Below are 12,500 nucleotides of genomic sequence, written 5' to 3'. Positions count from 1 at the left end.
AAATGTTTTAACTACTTTAAATCAGAAAGCAGTTTCTGCTGTAATGAACTTGGAAGTGTGTCCTTCTTAGGAATACTGTTATCCTCCAGTTTGGTTTCTTATTTCGACTCTCCTCTCCATGTTGCAGGTGGATGCCAGCACATCTTACAGGATGAACCCGCTAGCTGCCCTCAGCATCGACCGCAACGCTCTGGTGGGGGAAAACTACCGACCCCATGCAGGAATCTTCTATCCCGGCATTCATCCTCTCTCTGCCGAAAAGCCCCAGGAGGCCGGCGCTTCTATCCCGCTTGGCTATGACCTCCTCTACAAACCAGGTGTGACCCTGTTGGATGGCCGGAAATCTGCGAATGGATATGTTGGACTTTATAAGAGCCCACCACCAGGGTTGCAGAAACCCCTGGTTGTTCCTGGTGCAGGAGGAGACGGTCTGGGGCTGGACCGCGGAGTCTTATCCAACGACAAGCAGTCAGAACTAGGTCTGAATGGTGCTGGCGGCTTCCTGAGATTGCCCTGGGTCAGCCCTTATGGTGACGTAACAATGTACCCCTTCCTGGACATGGCGTACAAGGCTTCCTTCCTGTCCCAGCCGTCGCCCTTCCTCCACCAGCAGCTGGCATACCAATCTCTATGTGCTGCTGGGGCAGGAAGCAGCACACCTGGGGAGGACAGACTTTTCTACCTGCCTCATTATGGCCCGGCCCATATCTCCTCCCCGCTGGGCCCTCTGATCAGGATCCCTACTGCAACTCCGTCTCCTGCCGTCCTGTCACAGCTGCCCCACTGCCAGGACAAGGCCTTACAAGGCCTCGGTCCTCAGGTGCATCAGGAACCCTCTGCCTTCAGCACCAGTCCACAGATCCACCAGGAGCCTCAAGCTGTTCATCATCCGGAGCGACAACATGGCAGCAGTAGCAGTGGCGCAAAGTCCAGTCAACCTACTTCCACCAAGAACACGATGAGCAGCAGCAGCAGCAACAGTGGTGGAAGTAGTGGTGGTCCTGTTAGCAGTTCAGCTAACACTGCTGCCTTAGAGTCACCCCCAGTTACCCATCCCCCACGCTCAGTTCCCCAAACCCTCAACAACACCACTACAGACCTCCAGAAGTCCCTTTACAGAAGGACCTCCTCATCCTCAACCTCACTGTCAGTGTCTCACCCCTTTTACATGGCCACTTCAGGCAGCAACAAAACCAAAGATGCCTGCTCAGACTGCAGTACTACAGAGATTTCACCTGCAAAGACGTCACTGGAAAAAGCTGTACCTCAAAAGTCTGCCAAAACCCCCAGGGAAAATACGTTGAATCTGTCTGCCAAAGAGTTGGAAGAATTGTCAAATGGATTCCCATCTAAATTAGATGCTCTGGCCAAGTTAGGGTATTTGCCACCATCTCATTACCAGAATCCATCCGTTACCTCGTCAGCAAAGACTCCACATCGTCCTGAAGTTATCAGCACTGTGCCCTCCCCTTGGGTTGTTCCTGGTCCTTCCCCAGCTGTCAGCTCTGCACAGCACAACAGAGGCTCCCAAATTATGAAAAACAAGAGTGTAGACAATATTTGTCAAAACTCACCTGGCTCCAAGACAGTTGAGGTCACCAGTATCCCCAGCCCTGCCACAGCGGGACGACCATCTGCATCATCTCCCTCCCTAAAGGCCAAAGTTGAATGGCCACAAGTCCCTGTTAGTGATTTGGAGAATCCAAAGTGTAAAGGAGAGTCTGGGAAACAGACTACAACCTCTGCTAAGCCAGAAGTTCCAGAAAGCCAACCTCATCCTCAGCAACAACAGCAATCTTGTGTGGGAAATGGAAAATCCTCTGGTCCAATCTATGGTGACTCCTACCTCCCTCCTGGTTTAGGTTACACTAACCGCTACATCCCATACTCGGTTGCTGAGAATATGTCCTTGCAATGCATGGCCATACCTGGCAAAAGGCCCGTCTATACCCACCCAGCTTTGCTTAGCACCAGCAGCTTTTACCCACCTTGCATTGCACCAAAACATGGACTTCCATATGGGGTACATCCAAACCAGGGTGACTTCATGACATACCAGAATTCCCGAGGGATGGCCCCTCCACCTGTTTCCTCCCACGCAGGTCTTGACCAAATTGAGAACCAGGACAAAACCTGGAACGCAGAACCGTACAGGAACCAGGGAAAGCCGGATGCTGATTGCTCCAAAAAGAGTGACATTGAGAGAAACAAGTCCACAAACCAAACCATAAAGGCTTCAGGCAAAAGCCTCACTTCTACCAGAGAGGATGTAGTTTGTATTGACCTGTTGCGTGATGAGGAACATGATGAATTGAACACTTATAAACACAGCTCCTTATCTACCGTAAGAGAAGATTCCTCTAAGCATGGCGGCAACCACATCCAAGAAAGTGAGCCTCCAAAATCCTCCCACTGCCAGGCTGCAGAGCAGAGGCAAGACTTACTACCCAACACCTCCCAACCCCAACTTCCTCATCACAAGACTTCTTCACCTCCTCTTCCCAGTGAGGAGATTCTGGAAATGGAGGAGCCACTTAGTCCATTCCCAGACATCCCAGAGGAGCAGACGATGCACTGTGCCCGAACTTCTCCACAGCAATTTTCTAGAAAATGTAAAACCGGAGCCTCTGGTGGTGACTTGATAAATGGTGTCACTGGTGGTCGGACTAATGGAGTTGAGAGCACTAGCAATGAAGTTAAGTCAGAGGCCTCAGCCAATCAAAATGCTAGCCCTCAGCAAAGCCCTTCCAAAGATGGAAAGTCATTGTATCCTTGTGAGAACAACAATTCCAGCAGCATAATGGGAGCAGGGTGTGCAGTCACCAGTCCGAAGAGTCCGGCTTATGGGGGCAGCTGTCATACAGACAGTCCAGTCTGCAGCAGTAAGGGACCAGCAAGTAGAGATTTTAGACCCCAGGTCTCAGCATGCAGGAGTTTTAATCCCAGGGTTATGAACACCAGGGCCCCACTGTGTGTTTACAACAACCCAAGAACGCCCCCATGTAGCAGCAGAGATGTAAACAGAAGCTTTGTGGGCCCATGTTGCAGGAATCTGGCTCCGAGGGCTCCAACTTGTGAACCCAGAATATTCAGCGGCCGAACTCATGGAAGATGCAACCCTTTGTCTCCGAACTCTGGGAACATCAATCCCAGATTTACAAATTGCGAAAATCGCAATGCTGCGCGCCCAGTTTGTGGAAACATCAGGGCTCCTGCATGCGGAAAGAACCACTTTAGTTGTGGACATAGCCTCTCTATAGGCCAGTCTTTTGGAAATAACCAAACGTGTGTACATAGCAATCCCAGGGTCCCCACATGTGGAAACAGTTTTCCTCTGAGCCCAACCTGTCTCCATCTTTCACCTGGAAATCCTACCAATGGAGGCTTGATTCAAGAACCCCCGGTTAACAAAGACCTAAAGTACGACGAGGCAGAGCCCAAAAGAGAGAGCTGTGGAGACGAGGACAACATCCAGGACGGCCTGGATCCCCTGGAAGACGAGGATGAGGACTCTTGCTGCGGCAAGGGCCGACGCTCCGGCCTCACCAAACGCATCGCCAACTCGTCCGGCTACGTGGGCGACCGAATCAAATGCGTGACCACGGAGCTCTACGCCGACTCCAGCAAGCTGAGCAGAGAGCAGAAAGCTCTTCAGGTAAGATCCACCTCTACATCTATATTGTCTTTTTTCTTTCTTCATCCCTTCGTTAGTCGATGAAACAGTGATAATCTGGAGAGACGGGCAAATCTAGTTCTTGTCATTCATACTGTGACCTCAACATCGCAGTGGTTCCTTTTGGTTCCCTTCAGAATTATAGTCTTTAGTCCTACAAAGAGTAAAGAAAAAAGAAAAAGTTTCATCATCTTTGGCTTTTCCTGTTTTTTGGGGGGCAGGATTGTCAGAATCAAGTGTTTTGACATAATTTTAGCAGATGTGTACAGCACTAAAGTCAAAGGATATGATCCCTCACCGGCTTTCCAGGACCAAATTCTGTTTGGTGGAGATTCAAGAAGGTGCTTGGAAGTTGGAGAAGGTGTTAAAAGGTTTTGATAGGAGTGCAACACAGTGTTTGTATTCTGAGGAGGGTTTCCAGGAGTAGTCCAGTATCTTGAGGGTTTAGGATGATATCAGATGTTTTTAAAAACCCTACAATCCACATCCAGCGCCGAACTTCAGTGTCAACACATGAAGTAGTGGGTCGTTGATGGAGGTTCATACATGTTCACCCTTTTTGTGAACCCTAAACATGATCGTTCTCCAATCTAAGAAGTCATTTCTCAACTATAAAATATTGGAATTGTCCCATATACTGAAGATGTTTGATCAATCCGGGTATTTTGCCACCTGGGAATTTGATCCTAAATGAAAAGCAGCTATAAGACAATGTAATTATACTACTTATAGCCGTAATAAAGTCATATAATGTGTTGCTAACAGGATATTGGTAATATCATTACATTTAAGCACATCATTACAAAGTTAGAAGCTTCCTCCGGTTAAACTGCGGTTATTTTGGTGAAAAGTAAAACGCAAAAATAACAAATTTTACTCAGACGGTAATATTGTAAAGTAACTCATAACCATCAAATCACAGTAAATGTAGTAAAGGTGTAGATGTAGTGAATAATCCTCAATATATAAGGAGGTATAAGGAGGTGTTACGAGGAGATTCGCCTTCTCTTTCACTTCCTCTGTCACGACATTTCTTTTTTCCTTGTCTGTTTTTTCCGCCCACGACTGTTTTCGGGTCTTGCCAAGGTCGGGTTAGGATAACACACCGGATGTATGTGGCCTCAGGCGACTCTTATCCTGCTGGTTTCTCCCCCAAAAATGAAAGGAAACAAACTGTCTGTATGTATTCGTCTTTTATTCTTCTCTCCTTTTTTTCTTTCATCTCCCTTAACGTTTTCCTCTATTTTTGTTTCTCTGCCTCTCTGTTCGTCGCTTCCTTCTCTTCACCTCCTCGTTCCCTCGGGATCCCTCCTTCAACTCAAATTAGATCTCTCCTCCCTCCTCCCTCCTCCTCCCTCACCAACGGAGGAGGATGGAAAGTATTTATTTTAATTCTTGTAAATTTACGACTTTAATCTCAGACAATATCTAATTTTGTTTCTCGTAATTTGTGTTTTTGTGCTCGTAAATGTACGACTTTAATCTTAAAGAATCTTCTCGTAAATTATTTTATTTTCTTGTGATGTTAACCCCCTCTCCAGATCTGTAATTGTTATTTCTTTTCACCTACAATGACACTAATACACTGTTGTGTTCACACATCAAATTTGTTTTAGAAATGATAGTGGCTTTTATGCTTTTCCAGATCCAGACAGGTTTTTAAAAATTGGACTTTGTGTGAAATAAATATTTAAATACTGGAGCCTTGTTTTAAATTTGGTTGTGATATAATGTCCAAAGATGATCAGCGGACAAAGATATTGTTGTTGGTGAGACAGCAGATATTTATTCCCCTTATTGAAAATATCAGCTGTGTTGTGTATGAGTCATCTCTCTCAGCTGTCAGGCTGTTAATTCCCTCTGGAAGTCTTTGCGCTCGGTCAGTCGTGTTTCCTCGGGGGGGGGGGGGGGGGGGGGTTCTGCCGCCTTGGGGCGCCGCCGTCAGATGGATTTGTAGATCGTTTCACGGGCGATTAATTTTTAAAATGGGTTTGTGGTTCGGGGCAAAGTGAGGTGAGTGAGGAAATACTGTCCTGTCAGCGGGCGCACTGGGGGCCGGTTTCCAACGTTTACGAGGTTTGGTTGAACACCCTGGGATGTTCGGGTCCGTCTTTTTCAGTTTAAGAAACATCAGACAGGAAGAGTTTTATTTCTCTCTTAAAAGCAGCTTCGGGTCACAAACAGCTGCTGTTTTGATGCTGATGTGGACCAAAAACAGAACAAACCCCCCAAATAGCCAGAGATTTTGCAGATATTTGGTCAAAGGCTAAAGTTTTGGACACACATGGAACCTTCAGTTCTAAAAAAGTGAAGCCTGTCAAGGGCTGCAGGGACGGTTGCCTAAAGATGTCCTATTTAGTGTTCGGTTATACTTAGCTCCACCTTCTTGTGTTACTTGTGATTGTAAAAATACAAGATGGTGATGGTCAGAAACCAAGATGGTGACGACTAAAAACCAAGATGGTGACGACTAAAAACCAAGATGGCGACATCTGTTATTGGACAATTTTCTGGCAAAGCTTCTTTTGGTGTTATTTCTTAAAGGAGGCACATTTTCTTTTTCTCAGTTGTGAATCATGAGTTAAGATGGAAGTAAAGGGTACAGTAAAGGGAGGTTGTGGACACACCTGTGTGAGGAGCTGATTGGTTGATTAAAGTTTCAATGTAAAGTAAATGTTTTCCGTCTCTGATGTTTTCATCTTCATTCTCTCAGCGGGCGATGCTGCGCTTCTCTGAGCTCGAGCTGAAGGAGAAGGAGGGAGGAAGAGAGGAAGCGGAAGAAGGAGGGAGGACAGAGGAGACGGAGCTGGCAGATGGCCAGAGGGGAGACGGAGGGAGGGAGGAGACGGTGGAGGGGAGGGAGGAAGAGGGAGGAGGAGGAGGAGGAAGAAAGCCCTCTGCAGCCGCCGATGAGGCACCGAGAGGTATGAGGATTCCCAGAGAGCTCTGCAGGACGACGTGCACGCACACACACACACACAGATATTAAAACACACACTTTTTGCTCACACAATTGAACTCTTGATGCACCTCGCTCACTTTAAGCCGAGCGAACCGCTGCCTTCATTTTACACACACACACACACACACACACACACACACACACACACACACACACACACACACACACACACACACACACACGTTGACACACCTTCTTTCCTCTTCGTTTCTCAGTGTGAAACCAGGGCTGGAGTGTATGGAAGTTAATTAATGACAAAACAGAATGTTATTATATGAGTAATAATGTTAATTTATTAATAGTAATGATAAGTATGTTAATGCTTCAGTAATAATATTGATGTTTGGACTAAACAAAGTGTCACTTTGGGGAATTTTGACATCATTTCTCACAATTATTTTCACTATTTTTACAATCCAAACAAAGAATGAATGGAGAAAATAATCCATAATTAGTTTAATTAAGAAGTTGGTGTGTAGAGAATAAATGAGACCTCCCTCACATTAACACATGAAACTCTCTGCAGGTTTCCTCCCCGTCCTGCCGCTGTGCCACCACGCCGGCAACCTCCCTGTCGGCTCAGAGGAGCAGAAGAAGAAGAGCAGAGAAGAAGAAGAAGGAGGAGGAGGAGGTGGTGTGCAGGACGAGAAGAAGAAAGAGGAGAGGAGTTTCATCTCACAACAACAACAACGGTTTCTGTCCAGAGGCCTGTTTCAGGGACACGTCTCCACGACGACCACCACGCCGGCACCCGGAGGTTCGAGTCCCGACACAGCGACGATGAACCGGAGGAGCCTCTTCAGCCTGGAGCCGTTCCACCAGAGCAGCATCAGCAGCAGGAGGAGGAGAGGGAGGGAGGAGGAGGAGAGGGAGGAGACGAGGGAGGAGGAAACCACGGGGAACCCCAACAAGAAAACCAAGTTCACCGGCGGTAAGAGTCCCTTACTTATAGAACTTATAGAAATAATCAATAAAATCATCAGAATGATTCTTTATAATACTAATAATACACATACATAATACCTTTATCAATCATAATGGTTTCTTGACCTTTTAGCTTCGGTTGTACACATTTTAGGGCTCTTGACGGTTCTCCGGTGTTCCACAGGGTTCTTTACTGGGTCCCCTAGAGTTCCTTCTAAAGACCCGTTAAACTGTTCTCCATCTCAGACTCAACCCCGGAGGACGTGAGGAGGCTGAAGGTCTGCATCGAGCTCAACGGCCTCCGACTCAACAAGCCCCGCCTCCCCGGGGAGCTCGGCCAATGGCTTCCTTTTGGCAGGGTGAGGTCAGAGGTCAACGGAGCCTGGTGTGACCCTGCGTCTGTGAGCAGGGAGGACGACCCGAGAGGTGAAGTAATAGATTACTAAAATGTTGTTTTAAACGGCTGCTTCTATCATTTCAAACTTTTTTCTGTGACATAATCAAACTCATCATACATCGACTTCCTGTCATGTGACACAAACATGTCAATAAAACATCTGGAGTCTGAATGATTCTGTTTAATCTGTTAGAATATTTGTTATTAACAGAGAGAAGAACATCGGCAGCGTAACGGCTGATTCATCTTTGTTGAGTTATCTCAGAGTTATTATTTGGGCTGAAAACAATAAAACGTGTGGTCGACGCTGTGCAACGTTGACGTCTTTGGTTAAAAGACAAAAGTATGATCATTTATTTATCGCCAAAATTGCGCTTTAAAATAAGGAATTCGTAAATACAGGAAAGGGGCGTGGCCAGGAATCCAAAGATAACGATGATGTCACTCTTCACAGACACACCATCACTCCGCCGTGTTTCAAACATCTGTCTCTCTCTCTCTCCTCCCCTCCCCCATCATCTGCTACCTCGCTTGCCCGCCTGCTGCTCCACTCAGCCTTTTTGTTCCCCGTCTCTCTCTCTCTCTCTCTCTCTCTCTCTCTCTCTCTCTCTCTCTCTCTCTCTCTCTGTCTCTCTCTTTGTCTCTCTCTTTGTCTCTCTCTCTGTCTCTGTCTGTCTCTCTCTGTCTGTCTCTCTCTGTCTCTCTCTCTGTCTCTCTCTCTCTGTCTCTCTCTCTGTCTCTTTGTCTCTCTCTGTCTCTCTCTGTCTCTCTGTCTCTCTCTCTTCTCTCTCTCTCTCTCTCTCTCTCTCTCTCTCTCTCTGAGTGGAGGGAGTGGTGAGTTTTCGGAGCGTGTCTGAGAGTGATTATTAGCGATTTTTCGACATTTTGCTTCGTTTTTTAACGTTGCATATGACAGTGTATTGTGGTGTGTGGGGCTCATAGTGTTTGTGTGAACACTTGGGGGGTTTTAGGTGGGTTTTTTGGTGGTGTTTGCAGCCGATCAGCACGCGCTGGTCGGCGTGCTGCACGCCGCCATGGACTTCACCAAACTAACGCGGAAACACGGCGTGAAGATTCCGCCGCGTTTCCCGTGCTCGGTGGAGGACTGCAGCCTAGCAGTGGGGGAGATCATCGGTCACAGCAACGTGAGGTCCGCTGCACGGATGAACGGTGCGGTGATCGTGTTTTGTAATACCGAAGAGGATACGAAACTGGTGTTGGACAGCGGGATCGAGGTGAACGGCGGCTTCCTACCCGTCTATCCTCTCAGCGACCCGGCGGTAAGAGTCACTGTTTCCAACGTGCCACCGTTTGTTAAAGATGAGCTGATAACCGGAGAGCTGTCCAGACATGGAAAGATCGTGTCCAAAGTTAAGAAGCTGTCATCTGGGGCCAAGTCTCCACTTCTGAGGCACGTGGTGTCTCACAGGAGACAGCTCCTCATGATCCCCAAGAACAGGAGCAGACAGGTGGACCTCGTGTTCACAGTCACAGTGGAGGACTTTGATTACCTCATTTTTGCGACAACTGAGGATTCTAAATGCTTCAGTTGTGGGAAACAGGGACATCAGAGCAGAGCCTGTCCTGGAAAAAACGGTTGTCATAAAGACCAGAACCAAAACCAGAAAGGTTCTGAGGAGGGCAGAGGAGACAAACAAGATGGACAGGAGGGGACAAGTGGGGTCCAGGAGGTAAGAAAGGAGGGGGCGAGCGGGGGTAAGGAGGTAAGGAAAGAGGGGACGAGTGGGGGTAAGGAGGTGAGGGGGGAGGGGACGAGTGGAGTTGAGGAGGTAAGGAAGGAGGGGACGTGTGGGTTTAAGGAGGTAAGGGAGGAGGGAACGAGTGGGGTTAAGGAGGTAAGGAAGGAGGGGACGAGTGGGGTTAAGGAGGTGAGGGAGAAGGAGGCAAGTGAGGTACAGGTGGGGAGGGAGAGTAATGGAGGACAGGTGGGGGAAGGCAGTGAGGTGGACATGGAGGGAGACGAGGGGCAGTTCAAAGTCCCCCAGCGGAAGAGGAAAAAGAAAGAAAACAATGGAAGCTCACAAGCAAAGAAAGCGGCAACGAAAGGAAACGGAGGAGCAGCTAAATCTGAGTCCAGTCGGAAGAAGGACCCTGAGTCCAGTCTGGAGGAAGACCCTGAGTCCAGCCGGGGAGGAGACCCTGAGTCCAGTATGGAGGAGGATTCTGCTGCTGACAGTGAATCTTCTGACCACAGGGCTGGCAGCGGTAGGAGCTCTAGAGACTACAGTGTGGAGAAGATAAAGGGGTTTCTGAGGAGAACTAAAAGTGTGAAAGGAGTCAATGTGGAGGATTACTTCTCTGACAAAGAGAAGCTCTCCAGCTCTCTCAGGTCACACATGAGGAGTAAAGACAGAGGAGGGATAACAGTGAAGGAAGGCTACAGACTGAAGAAAATAGCTCAGAAGATCAATAAAGAGCTGAACAATGAAAGAGCTGATGGTGACCAAAGTCTCCCAGCCTAAGAGCAACTCTAGGACATGTTTTGTTGTTTTTATTTATTTACATGAACAATATGCAGGATTCATTGAGAATCGGTGCAGCAATGAAACAAAATGTGTGTCTGGAGTTGGACTAATATTCAACGGTGAAGAGAAACGGACTTGAGTGTTTCTTTGCTTTTGATTTGCTTTGTTTCATTCTTGATGCCATGACAATGCTTTTTGTTCTTTCTTTGTTTTAAGAAATAAAGGTTTTCTAAAAATCAAAAAAATCTCTGTCTCTCTCTCTCTGTCTCTCTCTCAGTCTCTTTGTCTCTCTCTGTCTCTCTCTGTCTCTCTGTCTCTCTCTCTTTCTCTCTCTCTCTCTCTCTCTCTCTGTCTCTCTCTCGTTCTTTGTGGAACATTAAACTATTTAGTGCTGCAGTTTGAGTCTCATTATGAAGCCAGAGCTTCATATATTTAACCTGCATTCTCTCTCAATCTCTAGTTTACAGTCTTCTTCAATACAGCATGATGTTCATTTAGTACATTATGGTCCATTTAGAGTCAAACAGACCATAAAGCAGGGGATGCTTTAGGGGCGGGGCTACACAGTGATTGACAGGTCTCTACCAGTGACATATACACCGTCTCTACGTCACTCCTCCTCAGTCCAGATATGGTCACTTCCTGTTCACTGGTTGAGAAAAAAAACAATATGGTCGACACAAGGCTTCAACATATAGCATTGCTCGTTACAATACAACTTTATTTTGTTTTCTTACAGTTTTCCACATGGCCCCGCCCACCTCTCCCACTCATCTCGCCCGGCTACCGTGCGGCTCCGCCCTCCGGCAACCCTCTCCCACATCCTTTGCCTCCTTCGCCTCCTCCCGCCTCCAGGACAAGCATCAGAAGCTGAGGGAGAGCCGCAGGGTCTCCACTTTCCTCCCTTCCTTACCTCCTCTTCCTTCCTCCTTATCCTCGCCACCTGACCGCCATCCCTTCCGCTGCCTTGACGACAACCTCAACAAGCCGAAGGGCAAGCGTCCCTGCAAGCTGAAGCACACGGGAGGAGAGACGGGGGGGGAGGAAGAGGGAGACGGGGGAGACGGGGGAGACGGGGGAGGTAGCAGTGACGACACAAGTGGAAAGGTGAGTGAGGAGCGGTTGTTTTTCGCCATTTAGCTTCGTGATTGTGAAGTGACAAGTCCAAGTTAATGCGTCAACGAGACAGAGACGAGTCCAAGTTAATGCGTCAACGAGACAGAGACGAGTCCAAGTTAATGTGTCAACGAGACAGAGACGAGTCCAAGTTAATGTGTCAACGAGACAGAGACGAGGCCAAGTTAATGCGTCAACAAGACAGAGACGAGGCCAAGTTAACACGTCAACGTGACAGAAACGAGTCCAAGTTAACGCGTCAACGAGACAGAGACGAGGCCAAGTTAACGCGTCAACAAGACAGAGACGAGGCCAAGTTAACGCGTCAACGAGACAGAGACGAGTCCAAGTTAACGCGTCAACGAGACTGAGACGAGTCCAAGTTAACCCGTCAACGAGACAGAGACGAGTCCAAGTTAATGCGTCAACGAGACAGAGACAAGTCCAAGTTAATGCGTCAACGAGACAGACGAGTCCAAGTTAACCCCTCAACGAGACAGAGACGAGTCCAAGTTAAAGCGTCAACGAGACAGAGACGAGTCCAAGTTAACGCGTCAACGAGACTGAGACGAGTCCAAGTTAACCCGTCAACGAGACAGAGACGAGTTCAAGTTAATGCGTCAACGAGACAGAGACAAGTCCAAGTTAATGTGTCAGCGAGACAGAGACGAGTCCAAGTTAACCCGTCAACAAGACAGAGACGAGTCCAAGTTAATGCGTCAACGAGACAGAGACGAGTCCAAGTTAATGTGTCAACGAGACTGAGACGAGTCCAAGTTAATGCGTCAACGAGACAGAGACGAGTCCAAGTTAATGTGTCAACGAGACTGAGACGAGTCCAAGTTAATGCGTCAACGAGACAGAGACGAGTCCAAGTTAATGCGTCAACGAGACAAAGACGAGTCCAAGTTAATGTGTCAACGAGACTGAGATGAGTCCAAG

General features: G+C 47.7%; 1 protein-coding gene across 4 annotated transcripts in view; it reads left to right on the top strand.

Annotated features, from left to right (window-relative positions):
* bcor (BCL6 corepressor) overlaps positions 1 to 12,500 on the top strand; it is a 27,848-nt gene that overhangs the window by 5,391 nt on the left and 9,957 nt on the right. For all 4 annotated transcript variants that reach the window (XM_068730819.1, XM_068730811.1, XM_068730828.1 and 1 more), the window contains exons 4-8: positions 128 to 3,655; positions 6,387 to 6,597; positions 7,162 to 7,566; positions 7,806 to 7,985; positions 11,182 to 11,549. In XM_068730819.1, the coding sequence (XP_068586920.1) occupies positions 128 to 3,655; positions 6,387 to 6,597; positions 7,162 to 7,566; positions 7,806 to 7,985; positions 11,182 to 11,549 (4,692 nt within the window). The remainder of the gene's footprint in view (positions 1 to 127; positions 3,656 to 6,386; positions 6,598 to 7,161; positions 7,567 to 7,805; positions 7,986 to 11,181; positions 11,550 to 12,500) is intronic.

The sequence above is a fragment of the Cebidichthys violaceus genome, unplaced genomic scaffold (genome assembly GCF_023349555.1).
Source record: "Cebidichthys violaceus isolate CVI_PGR_0920_01 unplaced genomic scaffold, fCebVio1.0.p SCAF_103, whole genome shotgun sequence".
Classification (NCBI taxonomy): Eukaryota; Metazoa; Chordata; class Actinopteri; order Perciformes; family Stichaeidae; genus Cebidichthys; species Cebidichthys violaceus.
This window is presented reverse-complemented; position numbering and strand designations above follow the sequence as displayed.